Source organism: Phaenicophaeus curvirostris, chromosome 15, assembly GCF_032191515.1.
Source record: "Phaenicophaeus curvirostris isolate KB17595 chromosome 15, BPBGC_Pcur_1.0, whole genome shotgun sequence".
NCBI classification, from domain to species: Eukaryota; Metazoa; Chordata; class Aves; order Cuculiformes; family Cuculidae; genus Phaenicophaeus; species Phaenicophaeus curvirostris.
The window spans coordinates 315,830-330,530 of NC_091406.1; the positions used below are offsets into that span (position 1 = coordinate 315,830).

At 45.3% G+C, this 14,701-nt stretch overlaps 1 protein-coding gene across 3 annotated transcripts in view; it reads left to right on the top strand.

Moving 5' to 3' along the window:
- JAKMIP2 (janus kinase and microtubule interacting protein 2) overlaps nt 1-8,942 on the top strand; it is a 41,166-nt gene extending 32,224 nt beyond the window's left edge. Inside the window, exons 17-22 of one of the 3 annotated variants that reach the window (XM_069869714.1) lie at nt 196-264; nt 1,482-1,559; nt 1,975-2,178; nt 3,457-3,522; nt 4,152-4,224; nt 4,765-8,942. In XM_069869714.1, coding sequence (XP_069725815.1) covers nt 196-264; nt 1,482-1,559; nt 1,975-2,178; nt 3,457-3,522; nt 4,152-4,202 — 468 coding nt within the window. In that variant the 3' untranslated portion in view covers nt 4,203-4,224; nt 4,765-8,942. The remainder of the gene's footprint in view (nt 1-195; nt 265-1,481; nt 1,560-1,974; nt 2,179-3,456; nt 3,523-4,151; nt 4,225-4,764) is intronic. The other 2 variants (XM_069869715.1, XM_069869716.1) reach the window with 2 other exon arrangements.
- Nucleotides 8,943-14,701: the final 5,759 nt, after the last annotated feature.

The window sequence follows — 14,701 nt, forward strand, 5'->3', positions numbered from 1 at the left end:
TCTGTTTGCTTCTCTGTAAAGTGCTACCTACAGACGTTGTGGCTGCCCCGTCACTGGAGAACAGCCTCAAGACGGGCCCAGAACTAGCAATAGTTCACTAAAATAGACTGACAAGATGCCATGGATGTCCCACTTACCCCTACCTATGTGCATAGAAAACACGGCAGGTTACAGCTCTTACTGTCTTTCCTCCAGTGGATCCAGCAGATTGAGGGCGCTGAAGCTGCTCTGCATCAGAAGATGATGGAACTGGAAAGTGATATGGTAAGCAAACTTTCCTTAATACACACTTTAGTGGCAAGACTTTGAGTGTGTCACATTTGCACTGTGTGCCAAAAGATAACTGAAAAGGTCTTTTGGCAAATGAAGTCTGCAGGCTTCCTCTGACTGTCGGTGAATCCGTAAAATTGTTACTAGTCTATTCTCACACAACAGCAGAATAACATAGAAACAGAAACAATGACGGTTTGAAAACTTTCTTTTTCCACTGTTAATAAGTACAGAGAGCTCAAAGGTTGCTCAGTGATTTTCAGAGAAGTAAAGGACCCCACCTTATGTCTTGTAAGGTTCACAGTCTAAACATCAGCTGTTGTATCACATTTTATTCAATACCGGTCTGTGGGAAACTAATGAATTATCATGTTCATTTCTTCCATTATGTTTTAAGTCCACACCCCTCTAAAGGCAAAACTTTCAGAGCTGAACAGAAGTTGCTATAGGATCAGTAAGGTTAGTACTTACCCTAGTTGTAGTCTAGTTAATTGAAGTAACTTGCAAGTTGAACAAGCATAAATACAGGGGTTGGATTGCTGTAGTGGTTTACACTGGGTTCCTGTGGTGTGTCTGTACTTGAGGCTGTATTTCTCAGCTTAAGGTGGGCTGAGAAGTTAAAGCACAGCAGCTTCCCCCAAATAATGTGAACATGAATGTGCCGTTCAGTTCCTCTTTCATTTATTGAAACTTCATTCCACACTTCTTCCAAAATAAGAGAAAGCACAAAAGGAGTTGTCCACAATGCCAGAGGAAGCATCTTTAGAACAGTTACTTGGAAACCCCTAAATTACGCTACTGAAATGCCACTCAGTATCACTGACATTAACAAAGGGATGATGGATTTAGTTCCATGTAGATCAGATGTATTCTCACACAACAGCTATCACAGAGTCATAGAATGATTTGGGTTGGAAGGGACCTTAAAGATCATCCAGTTCCAACCCCCCTGGAGATGGGCAGGGACACCTCCCACGAGACCAGGCTGCTCAAGGCCCCAGTCCACGGCTATTTTCCACACAATCCACAGCAATCCAGAGCTATTTTCCCTTCCTTCTTTTCCAGCTCAGTGAGTAACCCCACAGCATGTCAGTTGAAGACCAGTCTGCTCATCCTGCCTGAGCTAGAGACCTGTAGTTGATTTAATAAAAATTCCTAAAGTATTCTGAGTAACTAATTCATTTTTCTGTGCAAACGATCCTTCATTGTAGGAGCAATTTTGCAAAATAAAAGGTTATTTGGAGGAAGAATTGGACTACAGGAAGCAAGCTCTTGACCAAGCATACATGGTATGTACAAAAAAAAATTCTACAGCCCATACTGGCCAGCAGTATGACAGGACACAGACTCCTGTTGGATTGGGGAGAGAGGTTTTTGCTTTTTTCTCAATAGCTTTTTTCATTAATTTGGTTTTTTTTTAAAAAAAAAACTTTAAAAAGTTTTTTTATTAATTTGTTTTTTAAAAACTGTCAAAGCGAGGGATTTCAGTGAAAATAAATATTAAAATATCTTAAGAATAGAACTTCTTATCATTTTCTTAAAACATCAAACCATTTTATGAGTTCTGTTTTTCACGTTTTTGCACACTTGAGTGCAGGGAGCACCTCTCATGCAGACACCTGAATCTGCCACCAATCCCCCAGTTCCCACTGTGTTTTAAACGTTGTTTCATCTCTAATTGGCTTTTGGTATTGCATCAACCAGAGGATCCAGGAGCTTGAGGCCACCTTGTACAATGCTTTGCAGCAAGAAACGGTGATAAAGTTTGGGGAACTACTTACTGAAAAACAGCAGGAAGAACTGAGGACAGCAGTAGAAAAGCTAAGACGTCAGATGCTGAGAAAAAGCAGAGAATATGATTGCCAGATTCTTCAGGAGAGAATGGAGCTGCTCCAGCAGGCTCATCAGGTGAGAAAAAGGAACCATGCACGTGCCTATCAACTGAGCTTTGCTGTAAAAGAACCTGAGCTGAGGTCAAATTTGGGCAGGCTCCAGGTCATCAGGGACCTGATGTTTTTTTGAGTTGTTTCGTATACTTTGTGTCTTCACTGTGTAAACAAACACGTGTGGTATTAGCTTGTGGAGGACTGTTTTGGCATATTTTGAGTCTTAACATTCCAAGCCAAAGTTTTCATCCAGATTTCTGTCCACATGGATCTGGCTTTGTACTAAAACTGGTCATCCCTAGTTATAGGACTGGGCACAAGCGGAACTGAATGACTGCTCTGGCTCGTGTTGCACAGGGAGCAATATGGTTTTCTGGAAACTGCTGCTCTGTCGCTCGCACAGTGGGCAGCTGTTGCATTTCGCTGCTGAGGTGCAGTACCACGTTTCACATTCAAAGACTGGTGTTTGCTGCTCTGCAGGCTGTGAGGCCCTGGAGCAAAGCAGCAAGCGGTCACAGCACGCTGTGACACCTGCACAGTGAAACAAAGCAAACTCACATGTTGATGGGAATACCAGAAAACACATGCCCAGTGCTTAGAGTTTCTGATTGACAGGACAACCTGGTTTTCGCAGTCCTGCTTGATCCTGAGTTGGAGACTGGTCCACCCTCCCTTCTTCTCACCAGGCCTTCATGAGCCTCTTGAGTTCATCCTTGGCTGCTGCTCTGATTAATGCTGCGCCAGCAGTTCTAGCTTCTTTGAACAGCTCTTAGCCAGAGTCATTACAAAGGGAGTTGGGAAAGGCTGAAAAAGTATACTTTGCCTGTAAGTTACACATATCCTGCTCACCACAGAATCAGTTTCCATAGTATTGTATATTTTTATTGTTTCAGATCTAATAATAACTCTTTAATCCTCTTTCTGCACATCAAACTGAGAAATCTTAATGAATCATGATGTAATTCTAAAGAGTATAACCACAACCTTATGCTTTTCATCTGTTTCACACAGGAGTAACATAAAATGGATAATATGGAAGAGATCTACTATTGATAGTAATTCCCACCATCTGAGGATACAGTTACATACATGCAGTAGCATATTTAGAGCAGTTGTACTCACAGTAAAGTTGTGGTGGGGCAGAGTAGGTGGATGGAGTTGTGCTATGCAAGATTATCCCTGCCAAAGAAAAGGATTTATTAATTTCTAGGTTTTTGGCACTTGGAACATTAAATTACTTGTTCGGTGGAGCAAATTTACTGAGAATGTAGTCTAGAATGCCTTCTTTTCTGATTTCCAGAGGATCCGAGATTTAGAAGATAAAACTGACATCCAAAAGAGACAAATTAAGGATCTGGAGGAAAAGGTTGGTTCTTTTACACTTCTGAAGCATGCTGATCAACCTTTTTTGAAAATAATGACATAGTTCTCTGGAACTACATGAGCCTCTTGTTTAGTTGAATCAGTGGGACCTGTTAGTGTTCTACTATCGTGCTTTCTTTTCAATTTGGGTTTCAGTATATACAGACTTCAGATAAAGACAAGATCTCATATCTGGGAAGACAATGCATTTGTAATTAAAATGAGACATCCAAAAATTGATTATTAAACATATAATGGTTAGGGTTTGACATTATGCATGAGTGTGTATATATATTCCCAGGCTATTTCCAGCATGAATTGCAGGCATTGGGTTTTAATGCACTTAAAAATACTACCCTTGGTATTTTTGATATCCAGCTTTGTGACTCAGTCAACCCATGGTGGTTCATAGTGACAGTTATACCTCAGGCTTTCGTTACAGAGCCAGCTGTAATTCATCACCAGAATTAATGGGATCTAGGAGGTGGTGTGGTACTTAGAGGAGTAATTAGGGAAATACAGTGTTTTCTGAATGTATAGCTATTCTAATTGCCCTACAGGGTACAGGAATAATCCTGATGCTTACAAAGCCATGACCCATAGTTTTGATGCAATCTTCTTTTTCTTCTGCAGTTTCTGTTTCTATTCTTGTTCTTCTCTCTTGCCTTTATTCTTTGGCCTTGATGTCAATGTGCCTCTTGGAAAGGTAAGACTATTTTACTTATTTCCTGGAAGCCAGCGCTCCTTGCTCAGAGCTGTGGATCACAATCTTGTGTGTTCTTGTCTGTGTCTGAGTCAGAGAATTACACAGGCAGGGAAGGCTTCCTTGGAACAGGAGCAGTCTGTGTTTGTCTTGCTGCTGCCTTAGCCAAAGCTCTGGGGTTGCCCTGATGTCCCAAGCCCATCACCTACTCCCATATCTCCTGCCACCAGTGAACTTTAGGCAGCTTTGGTTCAAGACTTATTGAAACTGGTGCCTAACTGTTCACCTGAAGAGGCCCATGGGGACGTTTATGGACCAGAGGGCTGTACTTTGTAGGTTTAAATGGAGAGACTTGGCAAAATACCCAGAATTTTCACAAATGGCTTTCACATGGACAAATGGGAGTAGTTTAATGCTGGTAACTGTAATTACAGAGTAGAACTTTCAGCTTTCTGATTCATAGACTGCATCTTGCCAGCTTGGGTAGGTAGGCAGAGGAAGTCACCACTTATCTGATACAGATGTTCTTTTGTTTATTTTTAGAGTGCCCGACCACACAGATAAATCCTTATAAAGGCAAATGCTTCCACCCCCTGACGAAGAGAACATTGTTTACACCTGTTTTAAAAAGTATAAAAATGAACAACTTGTAGCCAAGACTGCAACCACCTTGTACTTCAAAGCCATCACTCAAGATTTGTTACTTGACAGTTCATGTCTGAAGCTATGATATATGCTGCACCTAATGAAATTCTATATGTTGAAATTGCAAAAGAGGAAGGAAAATAGACTGTGAACCTACATCACCGAGGAATAACTTAAAGGGAAGGAACCACTTTCAGCTGATCAAGTCATTGTGTCTTGGGCGTGGAACCAAAGTTAAGACAGAAAAATCTATCCCTGCTGTGCAGGGCAGTCATTTTAAATGTGACACTGTCATCCCACAAGTGGATCAGAAGGTAACAGGACAGAGCGGGAGACACGCTCAGAGCCGTGGAGAGATGCTGGCAACAGAGCATTCCGTTTGAACTGTCTGGCTTTCGCCCTGCAGGGAATCCTCTCCCTCTTTGGTTTGAACCTCAGGAACAAATGACAGCTGCAGGGTGGGGGGAAGAAAGGAAAAATGCATTCCGGGTTATTGCCAGGATGAGCAGGACAGAGCATCATGTTTTGCACTTGAGGCTATAGCAAAGTACCACCTTGAACAACAAAGGAAGGGAAAAAGAGGGTAAGGAGAATTTCTGATGAGTTGTAGCCTCATCACTCTTCACACTCCCTCCATGAAGAACAGCCTGTCCATTATCACATGTTTTACACACTCTTTAAAGATTGCCATTGAGATAATAATGACCACACTTGGTTTTGCTGTTTCAACAATACACTGAGGATCACTGGATTGGACCTACAGAGTAGCCTCTGAGAAAGAAAATAAATGTGTTGGAGGACAGAGTGGGGAAAAGCCAACCCCATTGTCCATGTGGTATGATGGACAAATCATCAGCTTCCAACTGTTCCATGGCAGCTTGGAACAAATGGTTTGGTTTGGCTTGGCTTCTCAAACTGATGTTAGCTGGCTTCCTGATCAATGACACACAAACCAAAAGTGGGGAAAAGCTGTGTGAACACATCCTTATTAGCAGTAAGAAGTGTTGCTAGTCTGTTTAGATTTTTCTACAGTTAAGTATACCTAGAAGTAGTCTGCATTTCAAAGCATTACTTACCTCTCTTAATCACAAAGCCTGGAACTCAGTCTTGGCATCTCCTGAGGGGTCACATGCCCCTATAGTCAGTAAAAAACAAACCCTGCGCTGTGGAGGTCCTGTGCCTGTGGGGAACAAAGTCGCCTGCTGTACCCAGCTTCCTTTCTCACTGATGTGCTGCGTGAGCGCCTGCTTCTCTGGGCCTCTGTCCACTTCCCTGGAGACAGTCGTGCCTGTTCAGACGTCAGGCTCCTGTGGCAAGGCTTCTTATTTGAACTGTCTTCCATACTGGAGCCTTAATTTTAACTGGGAGAAATGGATGTCTGTATTACAGAACAGAAAACTAAGGGCCAGAACACTGCCTGTGCATTACTTCAACCTTCAAAACAGGGCTCACAGCTACCGACATCTTACGCACACTGACTCTGCCCATCATAAGCTTTAAAAGTGCTTTACAAAGACTCTCCTTTGGTTGTTTATTTTTACAGATCATAGAATCATGGAAATATTAAGGTTGGAAAACACCTCTAAGCTCATCAGGTCCAACCATTAAATGAAGCAACTGAGGCACAAAGCGGTGAAGTAACTTGCCACAGCAGCTAAGCAGGTCGCAGGCTGTTTCTCAGCCATAGCAGGGATGAATTTCCTCTCTTGTGGGGAGTGACTGCCTCTCACAGATAGTTTTGCCCAGAATAGCTTTTAATCATTAACGTCCATTCACCCAATTGGATTGCAGTGTTGGGCAGACTCCCAACATCCTAATTTCTTGTCTGCGCAGAGACTGTGTTAAGTCTTCCATCAAAGGTTAGATGCGATTAGCAAGAGGTTTTTTTCCCCAGCTCTTTAATTTAAATTACAGTGACCACGTCTTCTTGCAGCAGTCGTTTTCAGTCTGGTTACTGCATTTTGCACCAGCTGTATGTTTGCTGGTTCATCTTTTTAAAAACAGGCTTGTAGGCAGATACGGTAAATGAACACAAGATTGTTGCATGCTCTTTGTGCAAATTATTTTTCCCCTGGAGAAGAATCCGTAGATAAGGTTGGCCCAAGCCTCCATGTGCTTTCCAAGGGTGCTGCTAGCAGTTCAGTCCTGAAGCTCTGGAGTTGGGCCCTTTGAGTCTTGTCCCACACCTGTGACACGTTTAGATCACTAAGCAACTTTACAACACCTTGTTGGCTACAAAAATTAGGAGGTTCCTCTGTGGTTATTCCCTCCTCTCACTCCTTTTTCCTCTGTGGCAGCACCAGTTCACTTCATACCACTTGGCTGCAGTGTCCTACAAGTAAATACAGGGTGGAAACTGCTTTCCCTAGCATTAGTGCAGAGATTAAAACACTGAACTGTCCTTGTGGAAGAATGAGCAGCTTCTGCTTTCCCTGACAGTGCAATAACTTCCACCTCCACTTTGGTTAAAAAAATGAGGCCTAAAAAGGTTTGTTTCAGGCAATTGCAGGGAAGGTTCATGGCAGAGAAGGAAATGCCTGGTTTCGGAATGTACCTGATGGGTCTTATGGTGAGCTTCTTCATTGAGGCTCTCTGAGCCACTGTGCACATTTTAGGTCATTTCTCTGTTTTGCCTGATCTCCTCTACCTCCCTCATACCTGTACAGGTGTTCCTCGAGCTTGGGGGTGGTGGGACGGTAGACAATCCACAGCTTCTTGGCCTGCAGACTTCTAAAAGATCACTGTGTGCCCTCCAGAGAGCGGAACCACAGCTGTTTGCTCCCTTGCAGCATAACGTAAGCCATGTCTCAAACACACTTGCTAATACGAGTAATGCAAACCTGCTGTCAGCTAGATCAAAATGAGTTTGGTTTGTGTGTATATATATATACATGTATCTATATATAGTATATATGTATATGCACATATATATACATGTATATGCATATATCTATTCCCTGTTGTACATAACGAATCATTGCTATAGCTTATGAAAGTATACTTCCAACCTCAGTATGGGGAACTGAATCAAGACTTGTTTAGCTGCCACAACTGGTACATATCCTTGTGGTTTAGCTTTATATCTCATGGGCAATTGATTTTTGGATCTGTTTTTCTGAGGTCTCCTTCCCATTCTGTCCTGAGGCCGTTTATCCAAGGCTTTCTGTTGTTCCTGACCTTCCTTGAAGCAGGTTATTGAGAATCCTCCCTCATTTTAGTCACTGCAGCCAACCTCTCTGCCCCAAAACCAACCAGCAAAACCAAAATCAATTTACCGCAGCCTTTGAGGACACGCTTTGTAGCCCTGGGTTCCTCCGTCTGTCCTAGGCTGCAGCAGGAGGACCAGCTCTCAGGGCGATCCATTCCACCAAGGCAGCGGAAGAGCCGCATAACGTAGTGCATGTCAGGTTGACCAAAACATGACGTGCTGCTTTTTCTCCACTGACCAAGCCAGGAGATTTTGAAGACTATTCTCTCAATTTCAGCATTTCTGATGAAGGCCTGGTGAGGCGAGGTGAGTTCAGGCAGCTGGTGCTGCAGGAGGGAATGACTTCTTGCGGCATCGTCAGCCTGGCTCGCAGCTTCATCCTCTCTTGTTGATGTGCCTGGAGGAGCACGTAAGCTTCCTTCGTAGATGCGCTTCATTTTCCAGCTCCCTGCCCTCATCTTGGTGAGAGTCATCCTCTGAACATCCTCAGAGCTTTCTGCTCCGTGGCATCCCACGAGGACCGGGTAGGCCAGGCTTCCCCTCGCACTAGGGCACGGATCGATACACACCCACACAGCTGCTGGTGATTCAAAGGGTGTTTCCTTTCCCCCGGCCTCCCTCACATCAGCACCTGGGTGTTTTTATATGTACTTTTTGTTCCCAGTTTTTTTGGTGTCTATTCTGGAACAGAACTCTAAGCGACTTGGCAGAGCGACCCTTTGATAAACACTGGACGTGTATCTGTACCATATGTATTAACGTGTAGAAGAGAATCCTTACGGTATGTAAAGTTTTATGAATGGTTATTTTTTAATTTATGTATTTAATATAGGATTCGATGACCTCTGGTGTTTTAGTTTGTACAAAAAATAAACGGCGGCATTTTTAAAGAACCAGCCCCAGTCGCCTCGCGCGGGCAGCTCCGCCGGTGTCACCGGCACCGGGAAAAGGGGAGCGGAGGGGCCGGGGGCACCCGCTCCCGGGGCTCGGGGCGCGCCTCCCGCGGGCGGGATGGGCACCGGGAGCTGAGAACCGGGCACTGGGCTCCGGGCGCTGAGAACCGGGCTCCGGGCGCTGAGAACTGGGCTCCGGGCACTGGGCTCCGGGCTCCGGGCACTGGGCTCCGGGCTCCGGGCTCGGCCCCGCGGGGGCGCGGTCGGTGTGTCGCTGCGGTCCCGGCCGCCAGGGGGCGCCGCGCAGCCCGAGTCCCGCGCCGGCGGGTCCGGAACGAGCCGCGGGCTCCGAGCCCCTGAACCCCCGGGGAGGAGCCGGGCGGCTCCGGGGTCCCTTCCGCACAAACCGTTCGCTGATTCTTGCCTTGTGGGTTGTGACTGAAAAGGTCTGGGCTGGGCAGGAAAACAGAAGCGCTGTTCGGGCTACGTGGGGAGCGCCGCGAGGCTGGTGGAGAAGGGACCGCGCGGAGAGCCGAGTCGGGAGCGAGAGGCCGCGGGGGAGAAGCTGAGGACGGAGCTGGGAGCAGCGCGGGCTGCCGGCCGCCCCGGGCTCAGGGCCGCGGGCTGGGCCTCCCTCACCTCTGAGGCTTTAGTTTGGAAGAGTTAGGGCAGCACTGAACGGCTCTGCTCTTACCGCACTTGTTGTCAGAGGGAGAAAATGTTATGCAGCCCGTAACCCCAGAGGTGAAAGGCAGCGCGGCTCCTGGGAGCTGCGTGTGCTACAGAGACCTCTGGGGAGGAAATTGCCGAGGGAGGCCTGAGAGGGGATGGAAAGCAGGTTTTGAGAGTGCAGAGTCGTAGCCAGGTATTCACGCTATCTCATCCTTGTACACTCAGATCCCCAACAAATCTCAGCTGAAGCATGTTTTATTGCTGCAGAACACCCAGTATGTCGCTGTGTTCTTCATTTTTAACAAAGAGAATCTGTCCCAGGGTCCACTGTGGCTCATATCTGTGACTGAAACACATAAAACGGATCCAAGACACAGACATTCAGATCTAGATTTAGATCTCAATTATTACAGAGTTCAGAAGTTTTTATCTCCAACTCCCTTGCAAAATAATCTTCAAATAATGAGTGAAGCAAAGAACTTGAGCCAAGCAGCCTTATTTCCTTTGGCTAGAAAAAAGTTGGAAGTGTATGTAATATCAAAATGCACTAATTAAGAGTTAAATTGAGGGGAATAAATGTGCGTATAAAATAGACGTGCACAACAGGACCTGTGGAATAAGCTTAGCTTGTTTTGCTTAGTGAAACCAACTAGGTGGGGGCATGGGTCTGAACTGTAAATGTATCATGGTTGATAAACACTGACAGAGAGAGGGACATTGTAGCATAAGGACAAAGGTGACAGAAGAAAGAATGTGTACAAACCGTCTGTGGCTTATTAGAAATCAGGAAAAGTGTCCTGGCTGCGCTGTTCTACTGCTGACTACTCCATCGAGAGAAGTAAGATCCTGGGGAGCCCTGCAAGGGGTGCTGCAGGTCCCAGAACTGAAAGCCGAGAAATGGGAGCTGTTTGTGGTGTAGGTGTTACTGCAGCAATCAGGTCTCTTGAGACTCTCCTGCACCCAAAGTGTTGTTACTGAAATGAGACGTGATGCATTTGGGAAAGAATGGGCTGTGTGCAATGTCCCTGCTTGCACAAAGGGAACACTGTTCCATCTGCTAGGAGACAGTCACTCTAATGTCAATGAGAGTATATGGGTTCCAACTAGTTGACTGGGTATGATCTACTCTGCCCTTGCTCTTCCTTATTGCATAAACGCATATGACAAAAATTCTCATCACTACCACTATCAGTTGTTCTGACAACTGTGTGTGAGTTAATGATTTAATCTGTTTAGAAAATGGATTAATTTGTGAGCTTTCAGTTAGCTATGGAGCTTGGTCCTTGCTTGAGGATTACTGAACCTGCTGGTTTTGCCTGTATATCAGGGATTTCTGCTGGTGCAGTTCAACACCGTGCTTTACTCTCTGCTACAGCAGGGCAGGAATCTCACACATGTGCGACAGAAACTGCCTCCGAGTCTGACATGGGCCCGCTTTATTTAGATGTGGTTCTCCTTGTCATGCACAGAAGAACCATGATTAGTATGATTTCTGTGTTTTTCTGCACCCCAGCTGAAAGTCTCTTGAGCAGTCCTCCTTGCCAGTCTTCTGTTCTTTTCCCACAGAAGAGCTGAGCTGTGTTGTGGACTCTGCATCCATCCCGGCAGGCATGGCCAGGACTTATGGCCGATGTAGAAGAAGAATGACTGCACAGTAAAAGATTTCTGTGTCCCATGTTGGTTGCAGTAGCTTTCCATTGTTTGGGAGATTGGTTCAATGTAGAAAAAGACCTAATAACTGGCAATTTGCCCTCTACTCTGTGTTGAGGGGTCTGAGTCTCTGAACACAGCAGAAGAATACATTTCAAAGCCCCACTGCAACCTGGACAAGCATCCCACAGTTCGTGCCACACTGACAAGGGATGACCGTGCACTCTCGGCTCTAGTGCCCAGCCACCAAGTGACAGCTGTGAACAAGCTACTTTGCACAACAAAGAAAATCCTGTGGAAACCATTTTAGAAGCCTGCAGCAGGACCGAGACTAGGGATGTAATGATTTCAGTGTGTACGACAGATGGAGACTTTAGAGCATGGATCCACTAATCTATGGATTACAGACTCCCCAATTACAGACTGACACCATTTCTGAGAGGCACTACTAGCCGAGGGAGGGATCTTGCGCATTGATGCTCAACAGCTGAATGCCACGTCAGGGATAACCAGGGGAGGACCAGAGGCTGGAAAATGTAACCATATCACACCTTTTGCTCATGCTGCATGGAGGTCACCAAGACTGTGTTTCGATTGTGGTTAAACCAGAAGGGAGAACTTAAATGAGTGTTGTTGCTCCTGATTTACAGGGGTGTAGCACAGACGGCAGTCTAGCCCAAGAGCCCTGAGAAGGTGGGTAGAAAGCGGACAGTGAAGTGTTCCTGCCTGAACCCTCTGGTGGCTCATTGCAGCCCTCCGAAGCCGTGGGGAGAAGGCCTAGGCGGGAAGTGGCCGTGTTTATCATTTCAGTATTTGAGTGCAAAAAACGTCATGGGGAAGCTGTGACTCTACGCATTTAGACCTGTAATGGAATAGGAGAAAGGTGCTTGCCTCCTCTACCCATTTTAAAATATGACCAGGAGATCTGAGGAAATTTTGAGTTCCTTCGATAAAAATCAGACCAAAACCTAAAATTATAGCAGAAATAAGAAGCTTGACTGCCGAAACTGTGAAAGGTAAAACTCACCCATGCTTGGCTTCAGCAGCTGTAAAATGACTGAAATGCAAGCAGTCTGACATGAGGTGGGAAACAGGAGGAAAGTCAGTGGCAATCATTCCGGAATTGGTTTCCTAGCTGTTGTCCCAATGTGTAGCTCAACTCACATCATAAAGAAATGCAACAAAGTATGTAGTAAAAGAAGTACAACAAAAGCCTTCTCCATTCAGAAGAAATGAACTCATCAGTTAAATTTAGAAGTGCTGCCAGAACTTGTTTTGTGCTAGTGATACACGGAGCTCTGCCTGCTCTGTGTTCTGCACTGCGAGTGCGTTAGCTGCGGTCTGCTGGATGGATGGAGCAGGAGGGAGTCCGTGGCCACAGCAGACACGTTTCCTTCTGCAGGCAGCCACCCAGTGATGATCTAACTGCTCCAGAATGCCTTTAAACTGCAGATGCGCAGCCTGGTACCCACCCACAGAAGACATCTGCTGCAGAGAAAGTTGCCTCACTCAGAGGCCGTGCAATCCTTTGTGTGAGCTGACATTGACCCTGAAGTGCTTCAACTTGGTGTCCAGCACCTACGCCCCAGAATGGCTGAGGCCACCTGTCAGTACTTCTTGGAGGGGGAGATGCTTCTCTCAGTTGTTAAAGACAGAAGAAACTCTTGGTGTGCTTTCTTGCTGTGGTCTTGATCTTCAGGCTTCTTTGAAATCGCAGGTCAGAGCATCACCTTGGCTGAGCTGCAACTCTGCTCCTTAGAGGCTGCTGACTCCCAGCTGCTTTAACGGCTCAGGACTTGAGCAGACGATTTCCTTTATGAGCAAATGATAATATACATGCAGTAAGGGTCATATAATAGTGGCTCATTAATTTTTATTTCTTTATAATAGCCCTAATTATGTTATGTGCATTCAGAGATTTGAATGGAGAAGCTTCTGGAACTAGAAGTCTTTTGTTTGTACATTCTTTGTATGTTTTCAACCATCCCAGAAGTTCAGGCATGTTAACCCGACACAAAACATGCTGTGCAAAACAAGGTTATTATTCTGCTTTACATGGTCCAGGAGAAGCATAATGACCTTCATTTCCTGGAGACAGAGAGAGAAGGTCTGAAAGCACTGCCTTTCCCCTGCGCCAGGGAATTCACCGCCCTTCCAGAAGCTTTGCTGGCAAAAGACAACATTTTTCACAGCGGTTTCTAGGTTAGGGATCTGTACTCCTGTCCAGGCGTTTAGGACAATACAACAGGATGGTTCTTTAGGATTAATGGAGAGCGTACACCAAAAATGGAGGAGGGCAAGTCGCAGATTTGGAAGGACTCAGCACACAGGAAAAATCAGTCCATTTTTATTAGGTACCTAAAAGAGATTTTTGAGAATGAAACTTGAGCAAATTCTACACGCTTATTCTGACAAGTAGCACTGGCTGCAATTATCTCTCAGGTCCTGGGTTTGCAAGCTGGGATACTATCTCTAACTTAAAAACATGGAAACATTCTAAAGAACATAAATAGCATTGATCATCAACGTAGAACATGTGAAACATATTTTCCTGATAAGCCCTATCACACCTGGTAATTCTCTCAGCCAATATCTTTCAGGGCTTCCCTTGCCCTGTTCCCAGCAGTGTGTTTCCTTGCTTCCAGTATACTTGGCTGATGCCTGTGCTCTCCCCAGCGCTCTGCTACTCCTGGTTCTGCCATAGTTGCCCTTGTTGTTCAAGCTCTGCAGAGAGAATCTGGACCTCTCTTGTCCTTTCATCATCGTCGTGGAAAGTGCTTTGCAATCCTCAAAGGAAAAATGCTAATGAGTTAGAAACTATTACTGTACAGGTCTAAATAAATAAATTGCAGTTTCAGACAAGGGCAAGTGCTAAAACAGCACACACTCCCTAACAGGGTTAAGGCACACACGTTACGTTGTTGTAAAAGAAGCCAGAAAAGCTGCCAGAGGACAGCTATGTGATATGGAGTTTAAGTCCCCCTGAGCTATAATGAGTTCCAGAAGCGATGCTCAGAAGGCTCTCTGTGTAAACCTCTTCATCCAGAACCAACACAATCTCTCAAACAAGTTAGAAAGCAATGGCATCACAATTTCTATGCAAACTCAGAGAATGAAAAGAATGAAGAAGATAAGAATGGCAGTATCCACCGAATATTTCAAGAAAAAGACAACAACCTACAGCAGTTTGGATTCCTTTGTACATGAAACAGGGAACTCTTAAAGTGACCGGTTCCCCAAAGCCCCAGGTAAGCCAGCCAGTTCAGTTGCAGTTGCTTGACTGATAGGGCCTGTGAAAAGAGTTCAAGCATCTCAGCCTGGCAGGAAAGAAAAGCTTCTGTTTTTACATTCTTAGCACAGAAACTTCCAGAGGCCACTGTGGTACCTGTTGCTTGGATTTTTATCAGTTCAC